General features: G+C 38.7%; 1 protein-coding gene across 1 annotated transcript; it reads right to left on the reverse strand.

Moving 5' to 3' along the window:
• Positions 1-1,544: 1,544 nt before the first annotated feature.
• LOC139138507 (dapdiamide synthesis protein DdaC-like) lies at positions 1,545-13,177 on the reverse strand. Its single transcript, XM_070706909.1, has 4 exons — positions 12,489-13,177; positions 6,469-6,654; positions 3,863-3,995; positions 1,545-2,137 (listed from the first exon to the last, which is right to left on the reverse strand). The coding sequence occupies exons 1-4, from the start codon at positions 12,567-12,569 to the stop codon at positions 1,836-1,838; spliced, it is 702 nt and encodes a 233-aa protein (XP_070563010.1). The 5' UTR covers positions 12,570-13,177; the 3' UTR covers positions 1,545-1,835.
• Positions 13,178-15,402: the final 2,225 nt, after the last annotated feature.

Below are 15,402 nucleotides of genomic sequence, written 5' to 3' on the forward strand. Positions count from 1 at the left end.
TTCTAGACGGGCCCATCTAACCTTTTACACGAGGTAAGAAATAGTTAAAACTATGATATGCTCATTTTAGTTACTGCAACCACATCAAAGCAAATTAACGCCTTATAGGGGGCCAGGACCTTGTTACTCGTATGTACGGTTTTTTACCTGATCACCACTATGATGAAGTCACATTTAAGGTTAAACCTTTACACATCCTTGCTACACCGTATGGGATATCCCCAGGAAACCTTAAGGGGAAGGAAACTGGCGTATTTTCTAAAATAATATTCATTTTAGTCACTGCGACCACATCAAAGCTAATTAACACTTTGTAGGGGCTGGGACCTTGTCACTAGCATATACGTGGTTTTTTCCCCTAGTTGTCACCATGATGCTGTAGTCACATTTAAGGTTAATTCTTTCCACACCTGCGCTGTAACTCAAGGGGTATCCTCAAGGCCTTTGACGATAATTGGATGGGTTATTGGGTGTGAGCGTCCATTCCAAAGGTGTCATACTCTGGGGCTAATTCCAGCTCTATTTTTGTGAATTATCTGTGCATTAATTATTGGGTAGGTTTAAGGGTTCAGTAAATTTAGAACATTCCACTGCCAAATGTCAACACAGTGTTGTTGTAAAAATGGAACAAGTGATATTTTGCTCGATAAGCAGGACCTAGATCTCTTATTTGGAACGCCCATGCGACGGATTGCAATGAATAATGTTTAAAATATTAAATGTTAAGGTTATGCCGACATATTTAGTGTTTCTAATTAATTCTTGGATCACTTCGTAGCTAGTAACCCTCCCAAGGTGATCGTAGCGGCCCTCTTCGGGAACATGGTCGTTTTGGCCGATTCGAGTCCACTCCACTCCGTAGGTGTAGGGTCCACGGAAGTTCAGAAACTCCTTATCGGCATCTATCTACACTTTGTTGTTCCGACAAGAAGACGAGCCGTACTATATTTTTAATAAACATTTCTGATAACTTTGGGAACGGAGGCGCTGATTTTCTCTGGTCAAACATCTCTTTCTCAGGTACCGCTAGTTTGGCAGCTTTGAAAGTGATACATGTAGTTTATCAGGGATGCCCGCGAGCTGTAAACTTTATCTTGTCCCCAAAAGACACCGACATATTAATGCGAATTTAAAGTTGAAGGTTACATTCGAAATGACAGGGTAAGTCCTGATTTAATTACACCTCGAAGACAAAGCGTAAATGTAAAAAGCACAATAGCAAGCCTTGTTTGTGGAGACTTCAAAGCAAGCTCGGTCGACGTTTTTGCCAATTTGAAACTCCCTGTGTGAAATCGACGTAAATTTTGCACGGCACCGCGAAGACGAGACAAGACAAGTCACATGTTGATCTCATATACCAGGCACGGGCATCTTCGCGAGGGGCCTATAGGTGATAATGACCAGTAAAAATAGCAACGACTCTGTTCGTGACGACGGCAATACATGTATATGATTTGACAAAGGTGAGAAGTTCAGTGGAATCCACCCGACACCAATTATCACTAATAACGAAATAATGATCTTTCAAATATATTTGTTAGCTCTCGTTTTTAAAGTGAAAATCAGTTTAATTGGCTACATTAAAGACTTACAACGGTTTCATATATATTTTAAATTTCGGTCTCGGTATACAATTGAAAGTCATCGGTGCTTGGCATAATAATCTGTCAATTTAAAGACGCAGTGGTTAAACGATACCTTAAAAACGCTCAATATTCTCAAAATCTGTACACGGGGTCGTTTAGAAATTTCTAGCGCAAGTTGCAGCTTTCAATAAAATGTTCTAGTTAACTCTTCGCAAAGCAACATGATATTTTTTTGGAAAGGGGTGTCCATCAATCTTCGGCGAAGCTTGCAAGCAATTTTCGTTTTCCTGTGAACCCCAACCGCGCGTGCATCGTCGTTAGGTTGTCGAAGAAGATAACATCTCCCTTCTGCATTTGAAACCCGACCGTCTGCTGCCAGAGGACGTCCCGGATGTGCTGGATGGTTTCCAGCTCGACTTCGCTGCCGTCGCCATAGGTCACGTGGTATGCAAATTTCCCGTGCGGCTCATCCTGCATATCTGCAAAACTCGGATGCTCTCTCAGGCGGGAAGAGTGGTGCGCATGTGCGTGATTGAACCAGATTGACTCGCCTGTATGAAAGGTAAAAAAGTAAGAAATATTTTACATACTTCAAAATTAATCAAGGTATTTCGCGCCTTGAAATTAATGTTTTCTAAAACTCTCCCCAACGAAACTTTCAACCATTCTCTTAACAAATCAAATGTAAAAATCGGCGGTCGACGAGCAAAGTTTCATCAGAGAGAACCAAATAACATTATATATTTACGGACAATTTAAATTCAAAATGGCCGCTATCCCTGTGTTAACTCTATGGGGAAAAATTTAATGTTGTATTTTCACAAAACTAACACGATGAAACTCTTCTTATTCCAAGAGCTTCAGACTCCCACAAGCGGTACACCAAAGAAAAAGAATTGTAAAAATTTGAGAGACTGGGGACCTGTCCCCAGAAATCTAATAAAGATCCATTAGCTGTAACTTTTGTTCATTTTTTTATATTTTGTTTGTTCTGTGTATCATCTGCAGTTTCTGGATTGAATCCCTGAACCAAGGAGAAATTCCTAATATTTAGCTCATAAATATACCCTATATGAGTATAATCTGCATTGTTATTGTTTAAATTTTGTATTCAGGTCCGGACTAGAATACATTTATCAACAATAACAATGGTCATTTCACATACACGCGCTGTGTTTGCAAGCAGGACACCGGGCATTGGTCATGATGATCGGATTATAGTAAAATTCTGTAGTTGATACGTTGAAACATAGTAGTGAAAAATTAGTCAAAAGTTACAGCTAATGTCCCTTTAATTATCAGTTTACATCCCTAGGGACTAGAAAATTAACCCCGTGAATGAAAGTTCCGTATTACACAGTTTGATTATATACGTTAATCATTTGCCTCGAGGATGTTTCGCCATCCAAGTCTGAGGTCACAGTGTGCTTGTCAACATATAGTGATTTCAAACATTTTGCTTGTAAAACGAAGACGACTTTGTGGGTACCATTATTGATTTACAAGATTATTGTGCTTGCGTAAAAAAGAAATGAATGAGTTTCATCTCGCCACATATCATGATTGTGCGAATACTTTCTGATGTGAACGCATCTCATTGTGCTAAGGGGTGGAATACTTGTATTATTATTATTATTTTTTTTTTTTTGAATACTTGTATATCTTGCCTTCGCAGGTGAAGAGCGCCACCACGGCTGAGAGGGAGACGGACAGACAGACAGAGATGGTGAGACAGAGACAGAACAGAGAGAGCGCGGGAGATAATCCTGTGGCTTCTGACACACTAACTTTGTGCGGCACTAAACAAATGAGGCAGGCATGCCTGGAAGTTCAAGAAGGTCATCTTCGCTGATCAAAGATCGTTTGTATATCGCAGCATACCGTAAAAGCTTTGAGGATGCCTTAAAAAGTTAAAAACTGATAGCTTTATAAGATTTCGACGATAAATGATATGCTCGCCGTAACTTTTGACTTTTACTTTTTTAACAGTAAAGTCATTTCAGTATATGGTATGGTATGCATTCATGTGCAATTGGTCTGCGCAGTCTCTCTTCGGCTACATATTCGTGTGGATGGCTGCATATTGTTGTGTGCGTACATTGGTGCTGCGTTTTACGCATACTCACCGGTGATGTTACAAAGTAATTATTAGTCAAATTGAAGGACGATAGATAATTTCATTTGAGACACCCAGAAGATTAGCCATACACATATATGCAAAGAGGCATCGACCACATTTACAGAAAACCCACTGTGTTAAAAATGAGATATCTTACCAGTGGTAGGGTGTCGAATAAATGCAGGCCTCAGATAGGAGTAAGACAGCGCATTTTTCTCATCCCAGCTGTACGGGTTGTTGAACTTGTCCATATATTTGACAACGTCATCTTTGTTGTCAGTCCAAAACACCTGATTGCGTCATTATGAAAGGAAGACATTTTCATTAGAGATGGGACATCGATGCAAGAACTGGGTTCAATGTCATGCAATCCCGTCGAGCGTGACGCGACATACCAAAAACGCCACAAATAGCGTCGTCAATGGCACTTCGCTCACATTTGGTTAAATGTGGGATATAGTCGTCGGAACTGCGCCTGTGCGAGTTTCTTAATTAAAAACAATGTATTTCGTGCACGATATCAAGATGCACCTCATCATCATAGCTGCAACATTTAAATTATACGATGATAGATTATGACAGACATGTTTTAACTGTCATCAATCACCATTGTGCCTTGGATACATTGTTGCCATGGGTCGTATGGGTCCCATACGACCTTTGAGCGCAGTTCCGACGACGTTATATCCTTTAAATGTGGCAAGCCAGAGTGAGTGTACGTACGATATTCTTTGGCTTCTGTGGGCCTTAGCTTGTAATAGGCATAATGTCAAGTGCATTTGAACACATGATGCACCGTCAATCGGATTGAAGGCAAAGTATGCAATGGTTGGTAACTGTTGCGATGGACATACAATACCATAATACAACACCATGCAGCCTGGTACATCATAATTAGTGACACAATCTACCATACCAAGTTAAAGATGTCCTCTTATAATATTGTAGCATAAGGAATTAACGCAAAAAAATATTTGGTAATTCACAAAGCAGTAATATTTGTGAAAAACAACAAATTATAGGCTTGTAGGTCTTTTGTTGTGTTTCTGTCAAAATCGTCACCAGCATGTAAAACGCTAATTCACAGGTATTGACATTTTCATCAGCATACTTTTAGTCAAACTTTTTTTGAACAACTTTCTATTTACATTTAAGCATGCATCTACACACCAAATACAAAGGTGAAATGTGCTGGGGTTCTAAAGTTTTTGCGATATATCAGTATATTCCAGAAATAGATATTTGGGTTTTTGGACCAAAGACAGCAAAAAGCGATCCAAAAAATACAATACTGCAAGTTTTGTCACAATTTTAACAAAACTGATATAGATCATCTCTCAAAACTTTCCTATCAAATTTCAAAGCAATGGAACCAGCAATGTAAGAGACGATGTTTTAACCAAAAAAAGATAAAAATGACCTAGAAAATGACATAAATATGCCAAGTTCACCACAAGATGAACAAACTTTACTAAGTTTCCCCCAGGAACATACATACTAAGTTTCAAAGCAATCAGATGTTTGATTTCAGAGGAGATGATAATTTGACAAAAAATGGGAACCATTGCACCAAAAATTCACATACACAAATGTCATCACAATTTGAACACATCTGACAGACGTCACTCGTACATCATGAATAATTAGTTTCAAAGAAATCCGACAAATATTTTCCGAGAAGGGGATTTTTTGACCAAATATTGGGAAAATGGCCCAAAATACAAATATAAAAATTTCATCACAATTTGTAAAAATCTAACTGAAGTCATCTTAAGCAAACTGCAAACCAAATTTCAGCCAAATCTGGCCTGTGGTTACAGAACTTTAGCGATTTGTAGGATCACATACATAAATATTTACGTGCGTTGGTGGGTGCGTGCGTACGTGCGTACATACGTACATACATACATACATACATACATACATACATACATACATACATACATACATACATACATACATACATACATACATACATACATACATACATACATACATACATACATACATACATACATACATACATACATACATACATACATACATATGCCACCGACTTACCATATAAGCTCTCTTTAGTATATATACATACACCAAAAGTGAGCTAAAAACGAAACTGGAAAATTATATATTGCTGGTTTTTCATTTTGCCATGAGTAAGGCCCCTAAATACCAGTGTGTTCATTACTTTGAATTTGATAAGTCAATATTATGCAGTATATGGAGCTCACGATTTTCAAAAGTTACGATGATAAATGGATTCACGGAATCCCAGTAGAAGTCGCGTGTGCGTGCTCAGGTCCTGGGGCGCACGCGCGCAACTGAATCGTAAGTGAAGATGATGCATGTGTCGTATAAGAAGAAGATACTAGTATTTAGCCGATAGTATCACGTGATAGAGGCTATTTTGCCAATGGTATCATGTGATTTGATGCTATTTGGTCGATGATAAAATATCATGTCATCTTTAAAAACCACTACATATCATATCATATCATATATCATATCATTTCAAATCATATCATTTCATATCATATCATATCATATATCATATCATTTCAAATCATATCATTTCATATATTATCATATCGTATCGTGCAATAACCTAAGTACAATATATATGATGTTTATCATAATTACGATAGATATCCAATTTCATGCCAGAACTAGATAACTATGCATGATCATTCACATCATTTGGAAAGAAACCAATATTACAGAGAAAATGTTCTTCCAGGGATTTCAAGATTTAAAGGAAATTACCTTTTGCCAACTTGTATACCGTGACTCCTGTTCTTTGCAGGGAAGATAGCGGTGGTATCTGATCCCAAGTTTCTTGAACTTTTCTTTGACATCCTTGGCAAGATTTTCTTTCACGTCCTTGTTCCTTGTTATTGCGGATTCTCCACCACATCCGGGACGTGATGGTGTCTCACAGAAGAAGATGACCTGTCGATTTTTGTAAGGAAGAATACCATCGTTAAAGTAAAAAAGTGTATAAGTACAAAAGGGAATATTTAGTCCTGTTTGGCTACAAGCATGCAGAGTTAAGGTCGTGCACAGTTGACCAGTATTTCAGCATGTTTCAAGAAGTCAAACAATGAAAAATAATGTTCATGTAAAACCAATTCTTGAAATAATAGTCACAACGAGCGACTTTTTCCCTTGGTACATTTGGTAAAAAGATATACAAGGAGCATATAATACGTCAACACTTTGCAAGAGGCAAGACCCTCCATCAAGGTGTTGCAGACCAACGCCGTGATCAACTATGCGATTACGTCGTTCGCCGCAAATTTTGACCATTTACCACGACAAATTACATGATCAATTTGCATCGAGTTGGTTTTTGAGTCGTGAAATTCCCGTTTCGGATTTAGCTCTGACGAATTCACGTAATATTCGATACATATGGTATACATATACAGGACTCGCTGATCGCCTCTGCACTTTTACAGCCGAACAACGGCTACTCTACTCATCTTCCATCTCTCATTAAACGTATAACTCTTCTCCTATCCCTTGCCGACGATAGAGAAGGAATTTGATATTATTGTAAATTCAGTGATACTCTTATTTATTGTTCATTTCAGGGTGATTCAGCTGTTCAATACACATGCTGCTTTAATACCTACCCCTCTCCCCGGGCACCTCCAAAAAATAAGATCTCTCTCTCTCTCTCTCTCTCTCTCTCTCTCTCTCTCTCTCTCTCTCTCTCTCTCTCTCTCTCTCTCTCTCTCTCTCTCTCTCTCTCTCTCTCTCTCTAATGATGTGGAAAAGTATGAAAATCCAGCCGTAAAAACACAGAGCAAACGCAAAGGTTTGGGTCGATATTGCACATTCCTTTTTAGTCACTGCGAAAGTCAGAAAGCATCGAAGTTAGTATCTCTGGATGTAGTCGATCTGGAGAAGTTTACCCACGGCTGAAGGGATCTTGCACAGGGTAGAGACCCTCGAACTATGTGAATATAAATCGACGGTGAAGTGCAAGATTACTCGTCAGAAATGCCAGCTTAGGATAATCTGTGTTCCTCTCTTTTGAAATGTGTCCTTACATTGTATATAGATTAATTTGGATAATTTTCCAATCACTAATGGAACTATAATAATCCTTGATTTGTTAAGAGTAAATCAAATATTCTCTCAAAGGCAAACGCATTTTTCTCATCGGGTATCAAACATATGAAATTTACATAATCTGCATCTATAGTAAAATTATTAAATAAAAGAGCCATATATTTCTTATATAATCTTCCACGGGTCCTGACTTGGGCATTAGGCGCAATGACGGGTTTTTTACAAAATTGGAAATAAGGTGGTAATGACGTAAACACCGTCAATGTCCCTGACAACAAAGTTTACTAGAGTTTATCCCTAACTGCTTTTAGGAAAACAAAATTGGTAGGAATAGCCTTCTTGGTTAAACATTTCACAACAAACTCTTTGGTCAGCATCATGATACGAACAAGTTTCTCGTGGTAAATGACAACGTGAAAAAGATGACATCGCTCGTCCTTCAGAGAACAATTACGAGACAAGTACTGGGACTGACACGGGCCCATGCTGTTGATTGTAAGATATAACCGTGTACGGGCACCCCTGAGCTCTCTGACCTCAGGAGATCGCGGAGCGCCAACACAGCTGGATCTTTCTGTCTACCCATTACGAATTTGATTTTATACACGACAGATTTTTTGGTGCGTACAGCGCCCTCACCGATCGACATTATATTTACTTTTTAAAATACGAGTACTATTTGAACCGCTTACACTCGTCACATGTGCTGCACGTGTATTGGAAAAGTTTTCGAATGATTGGTGGGAAGGGAAATTGTGGAAATTTTTAAATCGTAGCGGTAGGGCAGTCATGAACAGATATTATCTTCCCCTCCAAATTTTAAATTTAAATATCTACGTGGGAAAAAACACCTGTATGACAATTTCTTAAAATTGGCTGTTTGATTTAAACCGATTACGTCCAATAAATTTTACAGACAAGAGCTTCGGAAACTTTTGAGTCCACTTGTTGTGGGTAGTTCGGTATACAACAAGAGGACTCAATAGTTTCTGGGGCCCCTGTCTGTACCGCAATCTCACATTCTGGACTCAGTTTGGTCAAGAGTGCTAATAGTAATACATGTGACAATGAAACCATGAAAATGGCGACAATATTGGTATAAGATCGCGAAACATTCAGGGTACCGATTACGGATTATGGAGCGCTGAATTTACGGATTGGAGCAGTCTCGTTATGTGGCATGGACTGTGATTGAAGTATCGGTTCAATGAACTTGGAGCGTGAAGCCTCAGGTGTAACAGCCTTTTGTGCCCTCTTTACCTCATCACGTGTATATACACGTCTGTGTGTGTACACACAGGCGCAGAGTGGAATTGGAGGCAACAAGCGACTGTGCCTACATCAGTGAGTAGCCACTGTGGCCAAGGGTCGAGGAATAAAACTTTACCCATAACAGAAAGCTAACGGCCTAAGGGACTGGACATAAATTACAGGGGGGGGGGGTGGGCCGGTGTTTTTCGAAAAACCGCTGCGTAAAAAATAGTGACCCTTCAAAAGTTCATGCACAAAAATTAGTGACCCTCCCCCTTATCCGTGCATGAAAATAAGTGACCCTCCCCTGTTACTCAATACCCCCAAAAAAACCCGCAATGTGTTAAAGACCCCCTTCTGACTTGCTATACTTGTTAAGTCGCCCTCCCGAAAGGAAGGCAAAATGTGGCCGATATAACGCGTTGTCCAAAAAATATCAAATCATATGTGTGTGATAATTCATGTAAATGTACTTTGCTTGAAGTGGCAGGTAAAAAGTGCATGCCTGTACAAAAAATGTAATTTTTAGATTTTATCGATAATGTTGATTCACTATACATGTAGTCGACTATAAGAAAACTACGAACGTGTATTTTCCAGTATAAAACTAGCTATATCTGTTCATATACAGATGTTTAATAACTGATATAGATATACTTGATTAGCATGGGTTGTTTACAAGTGCACATGTGAACAAGAAATTTGATTTTGGAATTTCTCTCAAAATGTTGATCCACTATACATGGGAGTCTATGACAAAACTATACATGGGAGTCTATGACAAAACTGTCAAAAAATTTTCAGAATTAAAATTTGCACTATTTGTGCATATATGGACCCTGAATAATTGACATAATTGTGCTTGATTAGAAGAGGGTGGTAAAATGTGCATCTGTGTACAATAACTTTGTTTTTGGAATTTCGCATAAAATGTTGATCCACTATACATGGGAGTCTATGACAAAACTGTAAAAAAAAATTTTCAGAATTAAAAATATGCACTATTTGTGTATATATGACCCTGAATAATTGACATAATTGTGCTTGATTAGAAGAGGGTGGTAACACGTGCATCTGTGTACAATAACTTTGTTTTGGAATTTCGCATGAAATGTGGATCCATTATACATTGTAGTCTATGAAGAAACTATGAATAATTTTTTTTAAATACAAAACTTGGCAAATCTGTGTATTTATGTATGCTTGATTATTGATATTTATGTTCTTGATTAGACTAGAGTGGTTACAAGTCCGTGTGTGTGCAAGAAATTTGATTTTGGAATTTCACCGAAATGTTGATTCACTATACATGGCAGTCTATGATGAAACTATGAATAATTTTTTTCCAATACAAAAATAGGTAAATCTGTGCATTTATGTACACTTGATTATTGGTATTAATGTTCATGATTAGACTAGAGTAGTTTCAAGTCAATGGTTGTGCAAGAAATTTGATTTTGGAATTTCACTGAAATGTCCATTCACTATACATGGCAGTCTATGATGAAACTATGAATAATTTTTTTCCAATACAAAACTAGGTAAACCTGTGCATTTATATACACCTAATTATTAGTATTAATGTTCATGATTAGACTAGAGTGGTTTCAAGTCAATGGTTGTGCAAGAAATTTGATTTTGGAATTTCACCAAAATGTTGATTCACTATACATTGTAGGCTATGAGGAACTACAAATAACTCATAGGTTATCTGATCCTAAATTGTTATTCAAAAGTTGTTCGACCTGAAGCTTCCAGTTGTTATTAATGACACTATGCACTATTCTAAACAGTTTGTATTCTGTCAATGTCCTCAAAAAATTAAAAAATGTACATACAGCGACATGAACGTTTGACACCGACCTATACCCAATGTATTGTCAATGGGAGAATGATGTCAAATAAGTAATCTCCCAAATTGTTATTGAAAGAGTCATTATAGGGGACAGTTATGCACAATAGTGTTGAATAAGTAGAAATCATGACAACTTAAATCAATGTGGCTGCTTGGATCATCAATACATTGTTTATTATACCTGAAATTTGCGCCCGAAGGGCGCGCCGAAAATGGTAATGGCAGAAAATGAAAGTGCCAGGAGGTTTTTTTTTTTTTTTCAGTATTCCATAACGTGCACATGCAATTTCAGCTTTGATGCATGAAAAAAGGTGACCCTCCCCCATAGGCTTGCACAAAATTTTATGACCCTTCAAAAATGCTTGCGCGAAAAATGGCGACCCACCCCAAAAAACACCGGCCCACCCCCCCCTGTAATTTGTGTCCAGTCCCTAAGGGAGAGCGTCGAAGACACGAAGGGCGAACTGTGCCCGGCGCAGCGAAACGTACGACGACGTGGGACGCTAACGGCGCCAGGCGCTGGACTCTCCGCAGCCGGCCCTGTTCAGGTTGCAACCGAAGAACGGAGCTACGCACACGGCCCTTAATGACGTATAGTCGATTTAGGGATGGACCATTTGATATTCTATGGGGTTGGAAGATTGACTCTTCAGCATTATTCTTTTTTCTCCTTGCTTCACCTGGAATTATTTGTCTTCAACTGTGTGAATTCTGGCATCTCATTTTACTTCCCCTCCAAAAGGATTTTTTGCAACCGCGCATACGCGTGCTGAAATACCAATATTTTTTCTGTTATTTTTGTGAAAATGCGTCTTCACATGGCATGATATTAACGGGAGTATCATATAACGTGCTTTGGCAACAAAAAATAAATAAATTAAGGACGTTACTAAAACATCATCGTTTTGAGCAACATTCGAGTACTGTTACTAGGGGAACCGAAAAGCATGCTGGTATACTGTGGCAACTGTTATGTTGGCCATAGTAAACAGTGTATTTTATTTCGTTTTCATTTTACTTTTAATCCACTTTTAGTTTCATTTCACTTTGAAGTTAATTTTCATTTTGTTTTACTTTTACTTTACTTTCATTTTAATTTACTTTTTTGTTTTGTTTCTCATATTGAGAAAAATTATGTTTCAAATAAAATGTTCCTGATTTTTCTAAAATGGGAAACAATTTTTTCCCTCAATTTTTTGTTTTTTCTTTTCAATTTATTTTTTCTTTTTCAAATGTTTTGTCGGGTTTTTTGTAATCTTTTTTGTTTCAGATGAAACAAAATTTAAACATGAATTATTTTGGTAAAAAGTGACTATTAAATTAATATTTAACATAAAACATATAAATAGTCGGCGGCAGCTCCGACCACCATATAGCAGCACATGTAGGAATATAGCTTGTACAGGGAGAATATTTCACCATGTTTACTGTTCGGTTAACGGTTGATGCGCTACGAGATTTATTGCAACCGCGGTAGAGGAAAACCTGAGCATGCTGAGAGAGGGGCACGTCACAAAACGCAAAATACAACGCAGTATGGTGATACGTGAACATTCATGGATGATATTAAACTTCGACCTATGACTCGTTGACTTCTCACCTTTGTCGGGTAATGTGCGGCGTATGCTAATTCATTATGGGGCTGAATCGTGACCTCTGACACGTCGTCGCTGGCTGTCATAACCCTGTCTTTCACAACTGACGAACGCCAAGTCCACCTTCGTACCCGACCAATGTGTAGTCGACGCCTTGCAGAAATGTCGAAAAGTCGTCTGCGCCCGTTATTGGTAGTCCTCTGAAAAGAGCAACTCCATGTTGCGGAAGAACACTGTCGAGGATTTCTCGGGTTTTTCTTGACCAGCCATTCAGACTGTCGGACGAATCACGTTGCGAGCTTTCCGCTGTGTAGACGGGTGGAAGATTGGCCGTGGGTGAACGCAGATATTCGGGAAACTTGTTCGATGGATTAAGAGCGCCGGCGAGCCATCTACGGCCGGCGAGTCGTGCGTCCGTTTGTGGGGAATGTTGAGCTGCTCGCTGTACTCAAAGTTGTATGACCCAAGAACATGGCTACTGCCCGAAAACTTCCTTGTCACAGAGGCAGCTTTGATCAGGTCGGTTACCAGACCAGCTCTGGCCGCTTGAATCCGAAACATTTCCACGCTCTTCCAATGAAGTCCTCTGATGAAGTGTTCTAACAGCTGCTAGCTCCTTGAGCTGCCAACACTGCACCACAATTGAGTTCGTCACGTAGCCGTCCACACCCATAGTCGATAGCAGCGATGTTATGATAAGCCGATGCAGCTTGTGTCGGTGGTAGGGGTGCACCATTTGATATGGTGGGGGGGTTAAGAAGAACGTTGGGAAACAGTCACTATGGAATCGTTGCCCAAAACAAGGATAAATGTGCCAGAAAATAACACAAAAAAGTGTAAACCTAATACACCAGAGATACTTGTTCATCACAGGAACTTTGTACATACAATACAATAAAAATAAATTGAGAAAAGGAGTTAGGCTGCTTTCATAGATAACGATGAGGGGGGGGGGGGCTGGAGGAATGGCGATTGAAATCTTTTTTTTCAGATCCCCCTCAATAACCTCAAAAATTTTCAAGTCTCCCCGTCTATATGATCAAAATTTTCAAGTCTCTCCCCCAATTATCATATAGCCGTATATTTATTAGGGATGCACGCAAAGTAAAAATAAACATGTACCCGGGCAGTTCTGCTCGCAGATGTTCGAAACTGCCTGTTCATGGGCAAAAAAAAAATGCGCTGTTCCGATAACCTGGTTTTCAAGAATAAGGTAAGTAAGTCGGCAGGAATTTTTTTTCCAAAATATTTTTATTTTTAAATATGCATTTTCAGGGGTTTAGGGCGGTCAAACACTGGCCTCAACATTTCCAGAAAAATGTACCATACATATGAAAGGCAAAAAAACATAAGCGACATCCTCGTTCAAGCACAAATCAAATGCCAAGTAACGAACGCGTAATTTTACGGGATTTTTATTTCTTTTTTTTTTACTTTCGTGTTTAGGTAGCTCTAAAATGTTTAGGGTCGGCAGATAAAAATAGGGTAGGTCGGGCTATCGGAACAGCGCACATTTTTTTTAGAACTACGTAAACACGGAAATTGAAAAAAAGAAAGTAAAATCCGTAAAATCACGCGTTCGTTACTTGGCATTGATTTTTGCTTGAACGAGGATGTCGCTTATGTTTTTTTTTGCCTTTGATATGTATGGTGTACGGATACCTTGTTCCTCAGAGCTTGATTTAAAGTATCGGAACAGCCCACAATTGTTTTTTGTTCGGCCTTAGCAGTTCTGTAGAGCAACATTCCTAAGGCAAGTTCTTAATTGATTAATTTTTAAATACATCTTGACTTACCAGTCTAAGTCGATTTGAGTTAATCCGGGTCTGGCCAGGTCACCTGTTGACGAGAACACAAAATGACGATCTATGAATTTCGTTCCTTGACAGATGAAGCCTGAGTTGAAACAACAAAGCCCGTACTCTGACCTTAGCTGCTGGAGCGGGGCGATTGCTCTCTCTGTCCTGTTGTTTTTGCTATAGATCATCGAAAGAAGTCAGTTGACCCTGTTTTTCCTTTTTCGTTAGAAATCGAGTTGTCGTAATAAGACGGTACAGCAAGGGCCGAAGTAGGTCACTCAAACTGAGACGATGTTGAAGTTTAACAAAACACAAAAAGGTGAGAGGAGGAACCAGTTCACATTTTGCACACTATAAACCTATCAGATACCGGTTTGTCCGTTCACTAGTAGATTGACAAGGCTTACAATGCTTTGGTTGACTGAGTGTCACTGGTAAGAATAGAAATGTTCAGGACATGACCGGCATATTATCAAGGCTTGTTTTGAACAGAGGAGATAGGGATTTCCGTCCGCGATTTTAAATCAAAATGTTACATATAACAGAAGTTAATTCAAGTCACATTTCCATTCCAAATATGAACCAATGAAGAAGCTATGCTCAGTGAAGTATGTTCTCCTTGAAACAGATATACGGATACCTTGTTCCTCAGAGCTTGATTTAAAGTAACAAATCTACCTTGGTGGTTTTTCATTGTATGTTAGGCAGCTCCTTTTCTGGTCATTGAAGACCCTTTCTGGTAATTCAGAACCCTTTCCAGTGCTTTCCTGTTAAAATATTTCATCACTTCTAAGCGTGCGCATGCGGGTGCAGACAAAATGTGTGCTAACGATGTAGATCCCCCAGGCCCAAGAAGCAAAGGTTTGTTTCTTGAGTTTACACAAAAAACCAGTGAAAAGACACTGTGCATTTGTAAGAAACTTATTAGGTTTCGATTTCCTTGAAAGCGACATTGGCAGTAACCTTTTCTAAAAAACTTTTCGATTTTGTTTCATAAAATAAGTTTCTTTTTTTTCCTTTTTCAAAGAGTATGTTCAAACAGAATTTATAAGGGAGGCAAACACAGAACAATACAACAAATGGACTCACTTGTCTGGACTACAATTCAGTCGTAAACAAT

Source organism: Ptychodera flava, chromosome 8 (assembly GCF_041260155.1).
Source record: "Ptychodera flava strain L36383 chromosome 8, AS_Pfla_20210202, whole genome shotgun sequence".
In the NCBI taxonomy this organism is placed as follows: domain Eukaryota; kingdom Metazoa; phylum Hemichordata; class Enteropneusta; family Ptychoderidae; genus Ptychodera; species Ptychodera flava.